The 19,937-nt window shown below is 41.7% G+C and overlaps 1 protein-coding gene across 1 annotated transcript; it reads right to left on the reverse strand.

The window, feature by feature from the left end:
- Positions 1 to 1,029: 1,029 nt before the first annotated feature.
- Positions 1,030 to 1,509, reverse strand: LOC142168962 (uncharacterized). The gene has a single exon (XM_075230141.1). It carries the CDS (start codon positions 1,507 to 1,509, stop codon positions 1,030 to 1,032), a length of 480 nt encoding a protein of 159 aa, XP_075086242.1.
- Positions 1,510 to 19,937: the final 18,428 nt, after the last annotated feature.

A 19,937-nucleotide genomic window follows, 5' to 3' on the forward strand; every position in this document is an offset into this window, starting at 1 on the left:
AGTTGTACCAGAAAAATTCAAGCAAGGGAGAAAGAGAGATAATCTTAGGAAGGTGGCGGATCCGCCATTTGCCCCAGTGTGGTCTCAACGCTTCCTTGCTTCCTGTTGACCCTGCACTCAAAGAAAAATTCTTAGTGGGAGCGGGGGAGTTGGTTTGTGTCGACCATAGTGTTGGTTTGCCCCGGCCTCTGATATGGTTGCGCCGTGAATTTTGGCAGGTGGAACAAATTACTGTATTTTTAGAAAAAAATTTGAAAATACTTTGTTTTTAAGGTAAATGTCGTCGTTTCGGATTATGACATGTTACGAAAATTTCTCCACATGCGAGCGTCTCTTCTTGAAAACTTCGTCCCGTCGATGTCGATCTTTCGTGATGCTCGATGACCTGGTTGCTTGCCATTGCGACTGCATCCTAATTCAAAAAGTCGTCCTAATTCAAACTAATGCATTACAAAGGTTTTCCTAAGGTTATGACCGAACCCTTTCAGGTTGCCTATGTATCAAAAATGGAATCAGGTCTGAACGTAATTCGTGGATCATGATAAAATATGATGAAGGTGACCGAGCCTGACTCAGGCACCCTATGTATCCAAATGGAATCAGATCAAGACGTAGTTCGATTACAATAGATGCAAAATGGTGAGATTAAGAATGAAATGGTCGAGTATGACTTAGACTGCCTACGTATCCAAATGGAATCAGGCCAAGACGTAGTTCAATTACAAAAGATGGCTGAATCCGATGAGGATTGCCTATGTATTCCTTTCTAAGGAATCAAGTCGGCGTAGTTCCGGAGCAACATACAAAAGTGATATTTGGTTTTTCTATTACAAAAGAAAGGGGGAGAGAAACTGAACCTTACGTGGGTTGCCTACGTATCCCTTCGTGGGAAGCCAGGTTGAACATAGTTCTGTTACAGCAAAACCCTAACTCTATTTGTCTTCAAAAATAGTATCTCTTGATTTTGTCTGAGTTGATGAGCTTTGTGTTGATTCTTCCATCCATTTCTGCCAAGATTAGAGCTCTACCCTACAATGCTCGGTGAACCACGTAAGGATCTTGCCAGTTTGGTGCGAAATTTTCTTTGTCTTTCTCTTGGTGGGGAAAGATTTTCTTCAAGACCAACTGCCCCGGTGCGAACTGGCGAGGCTTCACTCTCTTGTTAAATACACTGGCCATCCTGTTCTGATATAGCTTACCATGGCATACTACATCTATTATTTTCTCGTCGACGAGCATGAGTTGCTCCTCTCTGACCCATATCCATTCTGCATCATCTAACTTGGCCTCTCGAATGACCCTTAAAGATGGTATTTCAACCTCTGCGGGTATCACGGCTTCAGTACCGTATACTAACATGTACGGCGTTTCCTCAGTGAATGTTCTCATGGTGGTCCGATAACCCAGTAAGGTGAAAGATAGTTTCTCGTGCCATTGCATGTGATTCTCCACTATCTTTCGTAGAATCCTCTTGATGTTCTTGTTCGTTGCCTCGACTTCCCCATTCATTTGTGGTCTATAGGCTGTGGAATTGCCGTGGACGATTATCACGACCCAAAATCCTAACCGTCGTGATGGCACCTATCTCAATACTAGGCAAGCCGACAACATCAATAACCCGCAATTATTTTAAATACGGAAACATAATAATTTAAGTTTAAGAGAAAATCCCACAAATACTGGATATAAATACACTCCCAAAAACCCGGTGTCCTTGAGTAAATGAGCATCTATACATTACAAGTATGGAAAACACGGTCTATAATAGTCTGAGACCAAATACAGTAAACAAGGAGATAGGGAAGGAGAGACAAGCTCTGCGAAACATGGCAGCTACCTCTGAATCTCCGAAAAATTAATTGTGCGAAAGAATCAACACCCACTATGTCTGGGATCACCTGGATCTGCACACGAAGTGCAGGGTGTAGTATAAGTACAACCAACTCAGTAAGTAACAATTAAAAATAAGAACTAAAAGTAGTGACGAGCTTCACAACGAAGTCCAAATACAGTAGTTTTCAACATAAAAGGGTAGGCATACTCTCATGTTCAACATTCCAAATTCCACAATAATTTCATATCAACTTCGACTGAAACAGAAGATAGCGTCTTTCAGAAATTTCCAAAATAGTGATATATGACAGCTGAAATGCAGCAATAATGAAATCAATGCATCCTTTCAGAGTAACAATCACTCAATCCTCCCATTCACTCCAACCTCACAGTCACTCTTTCCTCACAGTCACTCATTCCTCATAGTCACTCATTCCTCTCAATCACTCAGCACTCGTGTAGGCGAACAATCTCACGGATATAAATCTCATCCAACCGCTCTGAAGAATAATTAGTACCAACTGGAATAAAATGTGCGGATTTGGTCAACCGATCTACAATCACCCAAACAACATCAAACTTTCTCAAGGTCCATGGGAACCCAACTACGAAATCCATGATAATACGCTCTCATTTCCATTCCGTAATTTCAAGTCTGTGAAGCAATCCTTCCGGTCTCTGGTGCTCGTACTTTACCTGTTGACACTTTAAACACCGAGCTACAAACCCAACTATATCTTTCTTCATTCGCCTCTACCAATAGTGTTGCCTCAAATCCTGATACATCTTCGCGACACCTGGATGAATGGAGTTCCGCGAACTGTGAGCTTCCTGGAGAATCAACTCACGCAAACCATCTACATTAAGCACACATAGCCTGCCCTGCATCCGTAACACACCGTCATCTCCAATAGTGACTTCCTTGGCATCACTGTGTTGAACCGTGTCCTTAAGGACAAGCAGATGGGGGTCATCATACTGACGTTCTCTGATACGATCATAAAGAGAAGACTAAGAAATCACACAAGCCAAAACTCGACTTGGCTCGAAAATATCCAATCTGACAAACTGGTTGGCCAAGGCCTGAACATCCAAGGCTAAAGGCCTTTCTGCTACCGGTAAGTATGCTAAGCTGCCCAAAATCTCTGCCTTATGACTCAAGGCATTGGCCACCACATTGGCCTTTTTGGGATGATAGAGAATGGTGATGTCATAATCCTTAAGCAACTCCAACCACCTCCGCTACCGCAAATTAAGATCCTTCTGTTTAAACAGATGTTGTAGACTCTGGTGATCTGTATAAACCTCACAATGGACACCGTACAAATAATGCTACCAAATCTTCAAGGCATGAACAATAGCTGCTAACTCAAGGTCGTGAACCAGATAATTCTTATCATGTACCTTTAACTGTCTGGATGCATAGGCAATCACCCTACCATCTTGCATCAACACTGCACCGAGTTTGACTAAGTTTGTATGATGTTTTAGGAGTTGTTGGTGTATTTGGTTGAGGTCCCGGGGGACTCAGGTGAGTTTCGGATGGTTAACAGATCAAATTCAGACTTAGAGGAAATCTGAAAGTTTCTTCCTTCTGGTGCAATCGGACCTGCGGAATTTGGCTCGCAGGTGCGAGCTCGCAGAAGCGGGATGGGCATCGCAGGTACGTAAGGTCCATAGAAGCGGACAGTAACTCGCACAAGCGAGTCCGCAGAAGCAACTCTAAGGTCGCTTAAGCAGAGGCAAGGGGAGCTGGGCAGGACCGCAGAAGCAGACAACTTCTTTGCAGAAGTGAAGATGGCATAGAAGAGGCAACATGACCACAAAAGCAGGACCGCAGATGCGGTTAGTTTTCCGCAGAAGTGGAACCCCTGGACATATTACAAAACAGAGGGGTTCCGACATTTCTGTCATTTGGGACATTTCAAGCACGTTTTGGGCGATCTTTCAGAGGGAATTCACGGGAAAACTTGAGGTAAGTCACTTGTGATCATTGTTAATCAATAATATTGGATTATCATTGAGTATTTCGAATAGATTACATGTTTTTGAGGTGAAATTAGAAGATTTGGGTCTAGGAATTTCAAAATGAGAATTTGAGATTAGGAGGTTGACTTGAGGTCGAAATTTGGAAAATTTGGTACGGTTGGACTCGTGGTTGAACGCGCGTTCATATTTTGTAACTTTTGCCGGGTTCCAAGACATGGGCCCCACGGGCAAGTATTGGGTGAAATTTTGGATTTTGATGGAAAATTTGTATTTTCATATGGAATTAATTCCTATAATTTTTATTAACTAAATCAGATTATTTGTGGCTAGATTCGAGACATTTGTAGGCCGATTCGCGAGGCAAAGGCATAACAGAATAAAGAATTACGCGATTTGAGGTAAGTAACAGTTCTAAATTTGATCCTGAGGGTATGAAAACCCGGATTATATGTGATGTGATTGGTTTTGAGGTGACACACATGCTAGGTGACGGGCGTGTGGGCATGCACCGTAGGAATTGTGACTTGGTCAATTCCATGGAATTGTGTAGTTGAATCATCTATTGATATCCGTACATTTTTCACGTATTAGAGAAATCGAACTATAAATCATGTTTAAACCATGTGTTTACACTGTTGGGACCCACAGAGGTCGCGTACTTGTGGAATTATCTGCTAAATTGCTGTTTTGCACTCAGTCATAGTTTTATTTGCACATTTCATCTCAGTCTCTATTGTTCATTATTGATGCATCATATCATTGTTGTTTGGGCTGCTTATCGCGATTTCTGAGAGCCCGAGAGACTAGAGAGGTTGATGACTGAGTGAGGCCAGGGGCCTAATTGTGAGGATATTTATGGGATCGGGCTGCATGCCGCAGCATGTTTTATTGTTATATGCCATGACTGGCTTGTTATAGCGCTTGGGTTGAAGGAGCCCCTCCGGAGTCTACACACCCCCAATGAGCGCAAGTACCTACTGAGTGCGAGTGCCAAGTGCCGAGTGCTGAGTGATTGAGAGGAATGAGTGACTGTGAGATTGGAGTGAATAGGAGGACTGAGTGACTGTTACTCTGAAAGGATGCATTGATTTCATTATTGCTGCATTTCAGTTGTCATATTTCACTGTTTTGGAAATTTCTAAAAGACATTATCTTCTGTTTCAGTCGAAGTTGATATGAAATTACTGTGGAATTTGGAATGTTGAACATGAGAGTATGCCTACCCTTTTATGTTGAAAACTACTGTATTTGGACTTAGTTGTGAAGCTCGTCACTACTTTCAGTTCTTATTTTTTATTGTTACTTACTGAGTTGGTTGTACTCATAGAAACAACGCTAAAATCACCAATCACACCCCAATTCAAGCTTAACGAAAACTATCGAATTCCAACTTCTACATTCGATGCCAAAACCTATCAATTCAATTCCGATTGACCTCAAATTTTGTACAAAAGTCATAAATGACATAACGGAGGTATTCCAATGTTTTAGAATCAGTTTTTGGCCCCAATATCAAAAAGTTAACTCCCCGGTCAAACTTCCAAAATTAAATTTCTATTTTATCCATTTCAAGCCTATTTTAGCTACGGGCTTCCAAAAAGTTTCTGGACACGCTCCTAAGTCCAAAATCACCATACAGAGCTATTGGAATCATCAAAACTCTATTTCGGGGTCGTTTACACATAAGGCGACATCCAGACACTATTTTAATTTAAGCTTTAAACCTTGGAACTAAGTGTTTCCATTCATTCCAAAACCTCACCGGACCCGAACCAATCACCCCAATGAGTCACATAACAACTTTAATTCATAAATTGAGCAGTGAATGGGGGAACGGGGTTGTAATACTCAAAAACGACCGGCCAGGTCGTTACAACGATCCTGAACCTCTCACAGATTTTCTCATGAGGTCGCTGTTGAGGTTAGCGGCATTGTCAGTGATGATAGACTCCGGTATTTCAAATTTGCAGACGATGTTGTTCCGGACAAAATCTACCACTACCTTCTTTGTGACAACCTTGTAAGTAGATGCTTCGACCCATTTAGTAAAGTAGTCGATAGCTACCAAGATGAAGCGATGCCCATTTGATGTGGCGGGCTCTATAGGTCCAATCATGTCCATGCCCCAAGCAGCGAACGTCCAGGGTGAACCCATCACATTCAACTCATTCGGCGAAACCCGGATGAAATCCCCGTGAATTTGGCACTGGTGACATTTCTGTACGTAGCGGATACGATCACTTTCTATAGTCATCCAAAAGTATCCGACTCTCATGATCTTCTTGGCTAATGTGAACCCATTCATGTGGGGTCCGTACGTTCCTGCATGTATTTCTTCTAATAACCTGGTTGCCTCGGCAACATCTACACATCTCAACAAATCTATATAGGGTCCTCCTGTACAGGACTTCCCCATTGAGGAAAAGGTGGTTTGCCAACCTCCTGAGGGCTCGCTTTTCACCATTAGTATCATTCTCCAGGTATTCTTTGGTTGCGAGTAATTTCATGATGTCATAATACCATGGTTTACCATCTAGCTCTTCATCTACATGGAAGCAATAGGCATGTTGATCCCTAATCTCTACTTCGATAGGGTCGATGTAGTTCTTGTCTAAATGTCATAGATGATAGTGTTGCAAGGTTGTCAGCGCACTCGTTCTGAATCCTGGGGACGTGCTTGAACTCAATCTTCATGAACTTCTTGCATAGCTCCTTCATGCAGTGCAGGTACGGAAGGATCTTGAATTTTTTGGTGGATCATTCCCCTTGGACTTGGTATATCAATAGATCAGAATCCCCTATGACCAAAAGTTCTTTGACATTCATGTCGACTGCCATTCTGATCTCAAGGATGCACACTTCGTATTCAGCAATATTATTGGTACAAGGGAATCTTATCTTTACCGATACTGGATAGTGCTATCCAAATTCCTAAATCAGGACCGCCCCAATTCTGACTTCTTTAAAGTTTGCTGCTCCATCGAAAAACATTCTCCATCCAGGGTACGACTCTGCAACATCTTCTCCAGCAAATAATACTTCTTCATTGGGAAAATACGTAATGAGTGTCTCATAATCCCTATCCACCGGATTCTCTGTGAGATGGTCGGCTAAAGCTTGCCCCTTGATAGCTTTCTGAGTTATGTACACAATGTCAAATTCGCTGAGGAGAATTTGCCATTTAGCTAGTTTTCTGGTGGGCATTGGCTTCTAAAAATGTACTTGAGCAGGTCAAGCCGAGATATCATATGCGTGGTGTACGCTGACATGTAATGCCTTAGCTTCTGAGGCATTCCAAGTCAGAGCGCAACAAGTGTGTTCTATCAGAGTATACTTGGCCTCGCATGGCGTGAACTTCTTACTTAAGTAGTAGATGGCCTGCTCCTTTCTCCCATTTTTGTCATGCTATCCCAACACACAGCCGAAGGCATTATCCAAGACTGACAAATCTAGTAATAATGGTTTCCCGGGTTCGGGGGGGACCAGCACTGGTGGATTTGACAGATATTCTTTGATTTTGTCGAAGGCTTTCTGGCATTCTTCTGTCCATTTCGTGGCAGCATCCTTTTTCAGCAACTTGAAAATAGGTTCACAGATTACCGTGGACTGGGCTATGAAGCACCTGATGTAATTCAATCTACCTCGGTGGTGGCAGTTCCTGAATGGCTTTGATTTTAGATGGGTCTAGTTCTATCCCTTTCCTGCTTACAATGAAGCCCAATAGTTTTCCGGTAGGGACTCCGAACGCGCACTTTGTCAGGTTCAACTTTAAACTGTACCTTCTGTCATGCCCCGACCTTGGGGAGCGCGACCGGTGCTCATCCGCGATACCCCGGTCAAGCAAGCCTACTTGATGCCTTTTATCCAATCTTACCCATGACCAATATAAAATCAATATCAAGAGATATACATGAGGAGAATAAAGTGTTCCACATTCTTTTCCCATTATTCAAAAGATATCCATTTACGATTTGCAAAATATTACAAGTTTAGAGATATGATGAAAAACAGATTTGCCAAATACCAACATTTCTAGTTCAATTCCCAACATCAGATACCACCCACAACCTGTCTACGGAGCCTCTAAGTACAAAGCTGTGTGCTGACGAACCACCAAAACCTGTTGAATATAGAGTATCTGCTAACAAGGACCAAAGCTGTGTGCTGACGAACCACCTGCATCCATTAAAGATGCAGTGCCCCCGGAAAAAGGGACGTTAGTACTTATGGAATAGTACTAGTATTTAAGGTTAAACACCCTCTTAGAGAATTGAGTAATAGTACAAGGAGAAACAACCTAAGGTCAATGAGAGCTTCAAATAATATAAAAGCATCAAGTTAAGGAGAAAATAACTTTTTCCAAGTAAATGTCATTAGTTTTAAGTTGGGAGATCTTTAATACTGATACACCACCGTGTTATTATCACGGAGTCCGATCTCAGCCCGATCAGCTAAGCCGTCTCACCCCGAGATGTCCACTCACAATACCACCATATGCGCGGCATGACATCCAATCTCAACCCGATCAGCTAAGCCGTCTCACCATAATGCTGTGTGGGTCGACATCACCTCACAATCCGCTAGCAATCATCTCATCCCATTTAAGAGGAATTATCTCAACACATCAATCGCATCCCATATTCGGGGAAAACTCTCACCACCTCACATGGGGATTTTACCCCTCACTCACCCCTACACCGACACGTGTAGTTTTGGGGTTAGGTCATTCAACCTACCCTTCCTCGGTGACTAAACGATACTCCCAAAGGATTTATTATTTAAAGGATTTTCAGCTCATTTCATAGTCTTTTACTCATCTTTTCATTTCATTGGCTCTAGTGGCCACAAATGTAATATCATTCTTGGCACATCGGTCGTATCTCATATTTCATGTTTCACACTTTCATTTCTTAACTTTCAACGATCATCATCTCAACATTAACATATAGAATATTCCGAAACCATAACTTCAAATTCATTAATAATGAAACTTTAAACACAATTGGTTTCTTCCCAAAGAATGGGGTAAACTGACCAGCAATAGAAACACATGTTAAAATCATAAACGAGCAATACATCATTTATTTTTGAAATACTTTTTCCCAAAAGGGCAACACACAATTTCAGCTCGTGAGTAGGTGAGAACTCAAGTCACATTCGAATTACTTATAAAGGAGAGCATGGTGATTTATGATTGAAACATGAATTCATTTCAAGTGCTCTGGTTACAACAACCATAGCCACATTTTATACCTCGCTCTTACTTCTTCCACTTCCGAACTTAGTCATAGTTTATCAATAATAAGGACACTTGAAAATCAAGATTTAATATGTATATAACAATAAGAGTCTTAGCACATTGAGTTTTCTTTCACAACTTGGCATAATAACTTGCAATGAAAACGTGATTGAAATTACAATATTCCGACACATTGGTCACATTTGAATACATTTCCGAAGGAGAGCACAATACGATAGAAGCATTCGGTACACATCTCTAGTACATATCTTTCAACACAAGCTTATTCAGAATAGTAAAATTTATAAAGAATAATTCGGAACATGGGAATTAGGAACTTGGGCCAACCATACTCGAAACTTACGGGACCATCATGGAATTCGATTCTAAGAGAGAAGTTTGGCCAGCATACCTTGTTTGAGCTTTCCTTAAGTTACTACGACGCCCCAACACTCCTAGCAATTACAATCTATAGGAAGATTGCGAAAATCAGTTAATAATTAGAAGGATCCTCATGGTGTAACTCTCTTAGGAGTTTTGTCAAACACCTATCATGCAAAGCAACCACAAGGCTCTACAATGGTAATCCCTTCCTCCCTCAACCAATTTCAACAAGAACTACCCAAAATAGTTCATTAACCCCACATACTACAACCTATTGTCACATGCATGGCCTATTTCCAACCCCACAATATACTTGAACTCATAACCTCTTGCATGAAAGCCTAGGAGTAGGACTTACCCGGATAGATGATGGTTTAGTGAGTAGCTTCCATGATTCTTGAAGATTGGTACAAGAATGGATGATTATAATGCTAGGTTTTCTCCTTTTGTCTCTAAAATACTCTTACCTCTCTCTAAAATCTCCAGACATTCATTTCAAAATGAGCCCCAAAGGTTATTTATCAAAATAGGGTTAGGTTATAAAAATAGAAAAATGGACCCTCCGAACTCCATTATGCAGTTGCAGAATGGACCGCAGAATAGATATGCAGCACGCAAAATGGACCGCAAAAGCGATGCCAAAAATTGGAATGGTCTGGACCGGTCTGCAACACGTTTGCGGTCTGCAGACCACTTATGTGGCCGCAGAGTAGACCGCAGAATCAATCTCCAAAATTCTTCATGCTAAATCTGCGACGGATGTGCAGACCGCGAAAAAACTATGCGATCGCATAATAGACCGCAGAACAACCTTCAAAATTCAATAAATTCTCTGCTCAACTCCGCGATGATTATCCGGCCCGCAAAACCTCAAATTCCTTGGCGAAATTTTTACGGGGCCTTACATTATTGCAGGCATTCGAAAAATTTCCTCAAATCATCCGAGTGCTCTAAACTCTTTCGAGACTTTATGATGACGTTATCCACATACACTTAAATCTTCTTATGAATCATGTCGTGAAAAGGGTCGTCATGGCCCTCATGTAGGTGGCACCGGCGTTCTTGAGACCGAATGACATGCCTCTATAGCAGTAGACTCCCCAAGGTATGGTGAAGGCTGTCTTCTCTGCGTCTTCCTCGTGCATCAAGATTTGGTGGTACCCAGAGAAACAATCCATAAACGACTACAGTTCATGCTTCGCGCAGTTGTCGATGAGGATGTGGATATTTGGCATAGGGAAATCATCTTTTGGACTAGCTTTGTTGAGATCTCGGAAATCCACCCATATCCTAATCTTTCCGTCATTTTTGGGAACTGGGACGATATTTTCCAACCAACTGGGATAATTGGTGACCCTTACCACATTCGCCTCTATCTGCTTGGTCACTTCTTCCTTTATCCTTAAACTTAAATCAAGATTAAATTTTTGGGCTTCTGCTTGACCGACGGTCTTGTAGGATCGGTGGGCAGTCGATGCGAGAAAATGTTAGTGCTTAATCCCGTCAGGTCATCATATGACCATGCAAACACATCGATGTATTGTCGGAGGAGATCAACCAGTTTTTCGTTCTGCTCGGCTTCTAGATGAATTCTGATTCTGGTTTCTTTCATGTCTTCATCACTTCCAAGGTTGAGCACTTTCGTTTCTCCGAGGTTGGGCTTTTTCTGACTCTACATTTGTTCGATATCCTATGGGAGATTTTCTGGCATCATACTCCTCGTAATCTGGGTCGTTGCGCTCGACGGTAACGCGGGTTTTTAGCATTTTGATTACTGAAAAGAAAAGATAAGTATAAATGAAGCGGTAAATAAAATTGCAATATTTTGAGAAAATGATTCTTTTTATTTTATCAAAAGAGGAACGTCTTAAGCGTTAAAAGAAGCAAATGACAAAAGGTACAGACACGGTGCAGGACTCAATTGACCGTGCGCTTTTCAAAAGAAAACTTTTGCAGTTCCATACTAGCAAGACTCCAGGCAAACCAAAGATGGACTGGTGGTCCAATTCAGCAGCTCTTCTCTTGGTTCGGCATCCCTGATAGTCGGTGCCTTGATGTTTATCCCTTCACAACATTCTTCAATCATATTCACGATTAGCTTACCCATCTCGTCGATGATATCATCTTCTGGTACTGAACCCTAACCCAGATTAGAAACATGTTCTGGCACAAAAACCTTTTTCCCGGAACTATTGATATGAGCTTTCCCCATCGGAGGCTGATATCCTATGCCGGCCCTTCCTTTCTGCCCATTAGGTTCAACTGGCTCTGTGATCCCATCCCACCTAGCACCCAACCCTGTTCCTGGTCTGTATCCATATTTCATCATCTCCCTCATAGCCATCTTGGATCTATACGGTGACTGCATTCCCAAGTTTTATTTAGTCTCTTCCATTTTGGTAGTCTGCATGATTTCCACTGCATGGAAAGCAATTCCGTCTAGCCCTTCAATGAATGGAACAACATACTCCAAATAAGTAGGGTCACCCCACTCACCGTGGACCACGATCTCGTGACTTCCCGACTCAAATTTCATGGATTGGTGCAAGGTGGATGGGACGGCCCCTACCACATGTATCCAGGGCCTTCCCAGCAGCAAGTTGTAGAAAGAAGAGATATTCATTACTTGAAACAATATGGGAAATTCGAACGGCCCGATCCGCAAGGCCAAATAAATTTCTCCAATAACATCCTTTTGCGATCCATCAAAGGCCCTTACCCTCACGTGGCTTTCCTTGACTTCTCTCAAATGGATTCCTAACTCCCGTAGGGTAGAAAGTGGACAAAGGTTGACTCCTGACCCTACATCGACCAGCACTCGGGACACCACTTTGTCCCTATATTTGACAGTGATATGAAGAGCTTTGTTGTGACTTGCGCCTTCAACAGGAAGTTCGTCTCTTCTAAAAGTTATCATATTTGCTTCAACCATTTTCCCAATTATTGCAGCCAGCGCCTCGCTAGTGGTGTTTCTTGGTATACTTACCCCACTTAGTACATTCAACAGGGCATCCTTATGACTGTCGGAGCTCATTTACAAGTCCATGATGGATATATATGCTGGAGCTTTCTTCAGCTGCTCCTCCACGGAGTACTCTTTGGTCGACATTCTCTTCCAGAACTCGGCGGCTTCTGGGTTTGTTATGTTCCTTCTTTGAATTTTCTCTCCTCTCAAGTTCCCTCGATTGGCATCTTCAGGAGCGTAGCATCTCCCAGAGCTAGTCATACCATGGGCTGCAGCAGAGTTTTTCATTTTGGCCTTACCCTTCTGCTGATACGTCCATGGGACAGTTTTGTATTCCTTGCTCTCTTCATCCCTTGTAGCAACGACAGGTTGTCACTAATAAGTCTGAACTATCACTGTAGGTCTCTTTTGTACTGTAATCATTGGAGCCCTTTGAGGAGAGATCCCGGCGGCTTCTGCATTTCCTATAGTGATAATCGTTCCTTTTAGGTCATATTCTTCGTCCAATGTAATAATGTTAACTCCCTGGTTTCGGTAATTTGGCAGAGGATTGCGATTCACATTGGGCGGCTCCAGAGTGCACTAAATGGCTCCACTCTTGATCAATGATTCAATCTCATTTTTCAGCTTAAAGCAATCTTCAGTATCATGCACAGGTACATTGGAATGGTACACACACCTTTTACTCAGGCATCTTTCCTTCTACTAGATGTATCAATCCTGCTCTCCTCAATCTCTCAAACAATTAGACCAGAGGCTCAGCAATCGGAGTATAATTTCTAGGACCCCTCTCTTCAAAATTGGGATGAGGGCGTGGTGCATAAGCGGGTCGATTTTGGTGAGTAGTGGTTTGGATAGGAGCATATGGTCATTGTGGGTTCAAGTTGGTATGGGATCGAGGAGGGTTGTATTGGGGTTGAGGGTGGTAATATTGTTGGGTGTTATAGACTGGAGCGTAAGTGGGTGGCGGAGAATGATTGTTTGGAGAATAGGAAGTGTTTATGTGATGTGGGTTGGGTTGATAGTAAGGGACGACTGCTGAGATCACCTCTTTCTTCTTCTTTTTGCTACCAATTGACCCTGATTGGATAGCCTTGCAGGCCACTTGCAGTGCTACCATGGATTGTACTTTACTAGATTTTATACCCTCTTCTAAGAAATCTCCCATCTTGACCAACTCGGGGAATTTCTATCCCATCATTCCCATCATTTTTTCAAAGTATATCCCTTCCTGGGATCTAATGAAATACTTGGTTAATTCACTATCGTCCAGCGGAGGTTGCGCCCTGGCGGCCTCTGACCTCCACCGACGTGCATATTCTTGAAATGACTCGGATGGTTTTTTCTGTAGGTTCACCAGTGCGAACCTATCGGGAGTGATCTCCGTGTTGAATCGAAAGTGATTCATGAAGTCCTCCGCTATCTCTTGCCAAGTTCTCCAGTTTCGCGGATCCTGTCGAGTATACCAGGTGAGTGCCTCTCCCGTCAGGTTTCTTATAAATAACTTCATCCTTAGCTTCTCGCTCCTCCCCACTCCGACTAACTTGTCACAATATGCCCTCAAATACACATGGGGGGTCACCCATCTCGTCGAAGATATCGAACTTTGGAGGCTTATACCCTGCTGGCATATCCACATCCGAATGGATACACATATTCTCATAGTCCAAGCTTTCACTTCCCCGAGCAACTTGGAGGTTCTTCATTTGTTTTCTCAAGATTTGCAGCTACTCAGATACTGACTCTTCTTCCTTACGCATGGCTTCCCTCTCCATCTTGGCGTATTGGTCAATCTCATAAGGCACCCTGACCGTGATAAGTGCTGTAAAGGTAGGTTTAGAAATGGCATATACGGGGGGAACATATCGCTCATGAGCGGCAGTATGTTCCACAGGTATGTGCTGGTTTGGATGAGTGGTAAAAGTGACTCCGTCACGAGGAGGGTGTGAGTAGCATTGGTGGTGATAGGCGGGTTTTATGGTGTCTGAACATACTGTGGTATGTAGGGAGTGTAGATAGGGGGATTTGGTAGGTTTGTGGGGGTTACTGGAGGTATCACGTGAGTGGTAGGGATTGGAGTTGGGGTGTTGTTGTTTTGGCATGATGTGGAAGGAAAGTGTTCAGGAATTGAATCCAAAGAAGGAAAACAAGGTGGTTGAGGAAGCGTTGTCACGACCAGATGTGCTAGTTACCTGATATGTTGTACTTCCTCCCTTAGAGACTCTATTTCCTAGGCCATCCTGGCCACGTGATCATCATTCCTAGTATCTTCCTTCTCCCCCGATCACCCCGGGCTATCGGCTATGACCAGAGCATCTTCAGTTGGGTATTCTGTAGCTGATATCTTTCCTTTTGATCTTAGATTGTACAGTGGTTCCGCCAGTTTCGGATCGACACAAACCAACTTTCTTTTTCTTTTGGGGTAATAATAAAGCAAAACAAAAAATAAAAAGAAAGAAAAGAAATCACACAGGGCAATTAATTCATGCATTAAGGCTAGCGCGTTTTCCTAAAATTTATGGGGACCTCTCATTGCCGGAGGTAGGCCTAAATCGCAGATGTTTGACAAACATTTAGATTTGACACATTTAGATCCGAAGCAAGTTTGTTTTCATTGATAATTTAGACTTAGATAAATGGGAACAAAGATTACATCATTGTTTCATAGAACTGCATGGGCTTGGACAACTCGCCCTTTAGGAAAGTAAAAAAGAAAATTGGAGATAAGGGTACAAGGTGGGAAAAAAGGGGAAATCAACCAACTTCTAGTAACCATCCCCAGAGTCATTTCCCATCTCCTATTCTTCTTCTGGTTCTTCCTCCGGGTCTTCTTCAAACTCCTCCTCGTCATCGTTGAACTCCGATCCCTCCTCTGGATCTTCTTCTGGCTCTGTACTAGACTCTATTTGGATGCACTCCACTACCCGATCATCATCTTCAATAGGTGGCAACATGTGATCGATGGATCCTGGGACCACTTAACGGTGCATGGAAGTAGTCACAATGTAATGTGGCAGGATCTCATGGTAAATTTGCAAAGCAGCCATTACGTTCTCTAATCAGGCTATACCCTCTCTACTTGGCCGAGCCAGCTCGTCTTCCTCATTGATCCAGACATAATACTTGGGAGTGCACCACGAGTTTTGTCCCATTGGCATTGTGACCAGATCATTCCATTCTGCTTAGAGCCCTCTTATCCTAGTGATTGGAATCTGTCTGTTGTACTCATCCTCGTATAACGTTGTCCTTGTCCATAGAGGCACATCCTGGATCATCTCGACTTGTCTGAGAACCCGCAAGGGTGAGTATGGTTGAATGCCCTCAAGTCCGATCAGCTCAATCAAGTACTTCTGAGGAGTCCTTAAGATTACTCTTCCACCTAACCATGATAGCTTCCAGTTGATCCATTCTCCACTCAGATTGGTCGGCATTTTCCTCCACTCTTCTGGCCCATGTGGGGAGACCCAATGTCTCATCCTCTAGTTGTGGTTGCGGATCATGTTGTTGAGGCCCACAAAGTAGTCAATGGTGGCCTCTCGCTGGAAGAAATATTCGGTAGCCCGGGTCTGAAGCAGCAAGTTACAACCCTTAAAGAAATCATACCCTCGTGCACATGTGGACAAAGACCTCAGCATCTCAGCTAGCACCATCGGCACCAAAGTAGCTTGAAGGTTGCCACGGAAGGTTGCCATAACCACGGTTAATAAGTTGATGTTGATCTGACCCCTTCTCTCCGGGAAGACCAATAGTCCCAACAGTGCCAACGAGAATGTGATAGGCCTGAGACTTTCCCACGTTGCTTGGTCACATTGAAACTCTCCCGAATACCACTCATAGCTTTCGTGGTGTCCAAACTTGTCGAACAGCTGGTCGAGGCTCACCCATCCGTCCTTGATATTTCTCAGACCCCGACTGTTAGCCAGGCCTAAAGCATCCATGAACCGGTAACTGGGCATAGTAACTGGTAGTATTGGTTTCCTTTTGTTGAACGGCAGCTCTGTGAAAATAGTAACTTCTTCCAATGTCGGTACTAACTCACAGTCGATGAACTTGAACACCACCTTAGCCGGATCCCAAAACTCCATCAGCAGGCGAGTGACCACCATGTTTGCTCGGATGTTTAGCAAAGTGGTCAATGCCCCACAGGTGTGTCCGAATCTCATCATCGTGTTCCCGGCGAATGTTCTTCCACCATTGCTTCAACTTATGTGGAAGTCCCATCACCATTTTAATCTCAGGGATGTTTCAGTTGATTTCTATTTTCTGAGGTAGGTAAAAGAAAGGTGTTTGGTAAGTATTTGCTTCGGATCTTTAAGTGTCTTGTCAAGTTTGTTTGTCTTTCCACAGAAGTCAAGTTATTGGGTGCATGACCCGTTGACATTAGGGTGGCTTTCCTAATTGTGTGTCGATGCCAAGGACCGACTCACCTAAAATTTATGTAGTATGACCTATTTTGCTAGAGTAGAGTATTTCCTACTTTTGAGTTGGACTGAAGGTTGCGAGAAGTTATGTCAGTTGACCTGACAAAGCCATTCTCTGAAACTAGAGAGTTTTGAAAAGAAGGTTCGGAGGGGTGTAAAAGACAATCCTCGCATGCCATTGTGTGTGATAGTGTACGGCCAAGACTCGATAGGAAGAAATGTGATGACTGTGTATATATAAAGCAGTAACAAATAAGAGTGTAGCAACAATAAGCATGAGCATAATCATAAAGAGCAAATAAAGCAGGTAAGCACATAATTGCAATTTTATCTATAGTTAACGAAATGTACAAATAAAATGCCAAATTTAGTCTAAGTCTGCTAAGGTCAGAACCTAAGTGGGGTTTCCCCAGCAGAGTCTCCATGTTGTTGCACCTTATTTTGCACTTATCAAAACAAGATTCAACTTGTGGTTTCTCTGTTGTTGATGAAAGAGAGTCCCACCTAATATTTAAAGGTATACTAGGGTACCTATTTAATTACTAAGTCATATTCTTTATTAGTCTGCTAATCGGTGAGATTATGGGTAAGGGTTCTTGTTCGTCTAAGGGGAAGATGTTAGGCACCCCTTAAAATCTACCTGAGGTAGCTCTATAGGACTTAGACTAGATTCAGAATTAATTACTTGCACTATGCCTTAACTAGTTTTACAAGAGAGTACGGCTTGCTATGCATTAGGACATAATACTTATGAAAGAAGTGTGTAGTTTATAAGAGGTATGAATTTATAGAGGAGTCTTGGAAAAATAATGTCAGTGTATGTATGTTTGAATAGAGCTTTTAAAAGAGTATATAGGATGTTTGTATTTAAGAAAATATGTGACAAGAAAAAGCTAAATTAAATAACTTTGTTCCTAAAGTATGGAGGTTCATATTACCCTAATGAGATGAAGGTGCTATGAGATGAAGGTGCTAAGATATACCTTGGCTTTTAGACTTGAAGAAAAACCATTTGAAAATCTTTTTGTTTTTGGGCGACAACACCTTATTTTCGAAATGATTTGATTTCCCATTTCAAGATTAAACTTGCGATTCAGTTTTTGGTTTTCCCTTTTTGAAAGAGGAGTTGTCGTCTCTTGTTAAGCTTTTGGGCTTCAAAATCTTTAAGAAAAGTTAGCAAAGCATAGTAGATTAATGATACAAACGACTTAATTACCGAATGTAGGATTAGTTATTAACTAATGCTTATTTTATTCCTAGATTTTTTAAGTCTTGCCTAAGTTTTATATGACTTAATATATAAAGTAAATCATTCAATCCAATATATAATTTTTATATACACGTGAGATAAAATAACAACAAGAACGCAGCAAAATGCGACAACACAGTAAGGCTAAGGCAATGAAGCAGTAAATAATAAAGGAGTTTAAAGGAGAGGATTTGACTCTGGTAGTTGGCCTCAAAAGGCAGGCCCAGCGATACAGGGACGGGCAACAACTAACTCTGGACCTTCTGATATATAGCAATACTGGATTTGGGCCCGAGTTCCTTAAGAACTCAATAGGCCCAAACAAATATACATGTAAAAAAAGAAAAAAAAAAGAGAAGGTCATTAGATACATATTATGTATATTCAATCATTGATGAAACAACAAGTAAATGATTGGAGCAAAATATAACAAATTAACAATACTCAATAACTATGAGAACTTATACTAATGTGGCGGTCATATATGGTAAATAATTTACATTGAAAATCTTTCGTTATCATTAAACACTAAACCCAAAGAGACTAACAAGTGTCAATGAATTAAGGGCTAAGGAGAGAGTTCCACTTAAGGTCGATGCCCCCGTTAAATCCCCTGACACTTCAAAGTTCCCAAGGGTCTCAAGGCCCAGAGCAATGCTTGTGCCAGGGAGATCAGCCCAACCTAGAGTTAAACTCTACTCCCAAATACCCCTAACCACTAACGACTCATTTTTCTCCATAGGTTTAAGTTCCAATGAGGCGCTTTCAATGTAAACCAACTACCATAATACATCCTACCACAGAGGTATACTTCTTTCTTGGCAGAATAACATAAGGACACAGAAACAATTTCATTTTTATAACTATATTTCCAATACAAAGTGAATGAAACACACATTAAACAAGTCTAAAGGTCAGGTTCCAAATACACATGGAGGCAGGAACACCATAATGTTACTGCTAAAGAACCAAACACTTGGGATCACATCTTAAGAATAGATAAATAGCTCACAATTCAGATATGCAGCAACCCAGAAATACAAATGCTTCTGTCATAGCAGGCTAATCACATATTGGTTAACTCAGGTCTTGCCACTAGCACACACATAGGTTAACAATACTACTTGAAACTCTTTAAAGTATCAACAAAGGTTCAGACATAAACAGTCATAGTTAGCAACCTCTACAGATGTTATTAAAGATACCAGAACATAATCAGAACTCTTAGCATTACTACAGGTTTATAGATTCAAACATGGAATTCCTAAAGGTGCTTAACAGGATCACAGATTATCAATCTTACTTCATTTTGGAATTGATGGCAGTACCATATCGTCATAAGAGTACTAACCTTATATTGAAATGGGTAAACTATCATGTCCAAGCAGTAGCAATATGAAGTTTCTTTTAGGATTTATAGACCAGGTTCAATTCAGATTAACAGGGAAAGAGAGGACTGGGTGCAGTTTCAAAATAGTTTACAGGGATATGAAATCATGAAGACAAACAGAGGTACATGCAGCATTTTTATTCAACTACACATAGATACTTCAAATCAAGTTATGATCTTACAAGGACGGGGTAAGTTTCACTTATTATGAGACCAAGTCAGCAATGTCATAAAGGGGGTTAAATACAAGGAAGATATTGTACCAAATAGGTTTAACTCAGTTGTACAGACTAAGATTAACATCTAAACATGATATAGTTATCCTCAGCTTGTAAAACAGCTATCATTCAACTATAGCAAACATGACTATAACCTATTTTATGAAAGATAATTTTATCATAATAGAATATATGCAGAATGATTACTGATGTTCATAAAAGTTCACCTTAATGAGACTGTTTCATACA

Source organism: Nicotiana tabacum, chromosome 14 (genome assembly GCF_000715075.1).
Source record: "Nicotiana tabacum cultivar K326 chromosome 14, ASM71507v2, whole genome shotgun sequence".
NCBI lineage: Eukaryota > Viridiplantae > Streptophyta > Magnoliopsida > Solanales > Solanaceae > Nicotiana > Nicotiana tabacum.

Excerpts from the sequence above, each read along its gene's own strand:
- LOC142168962 (XM_075230141.1), bottom strand. The coding sequence starts at position 1,509 with ATGAATGGGGAAGTCGAGGCAACGAACAAGAACATCAAGAGGATTCTA.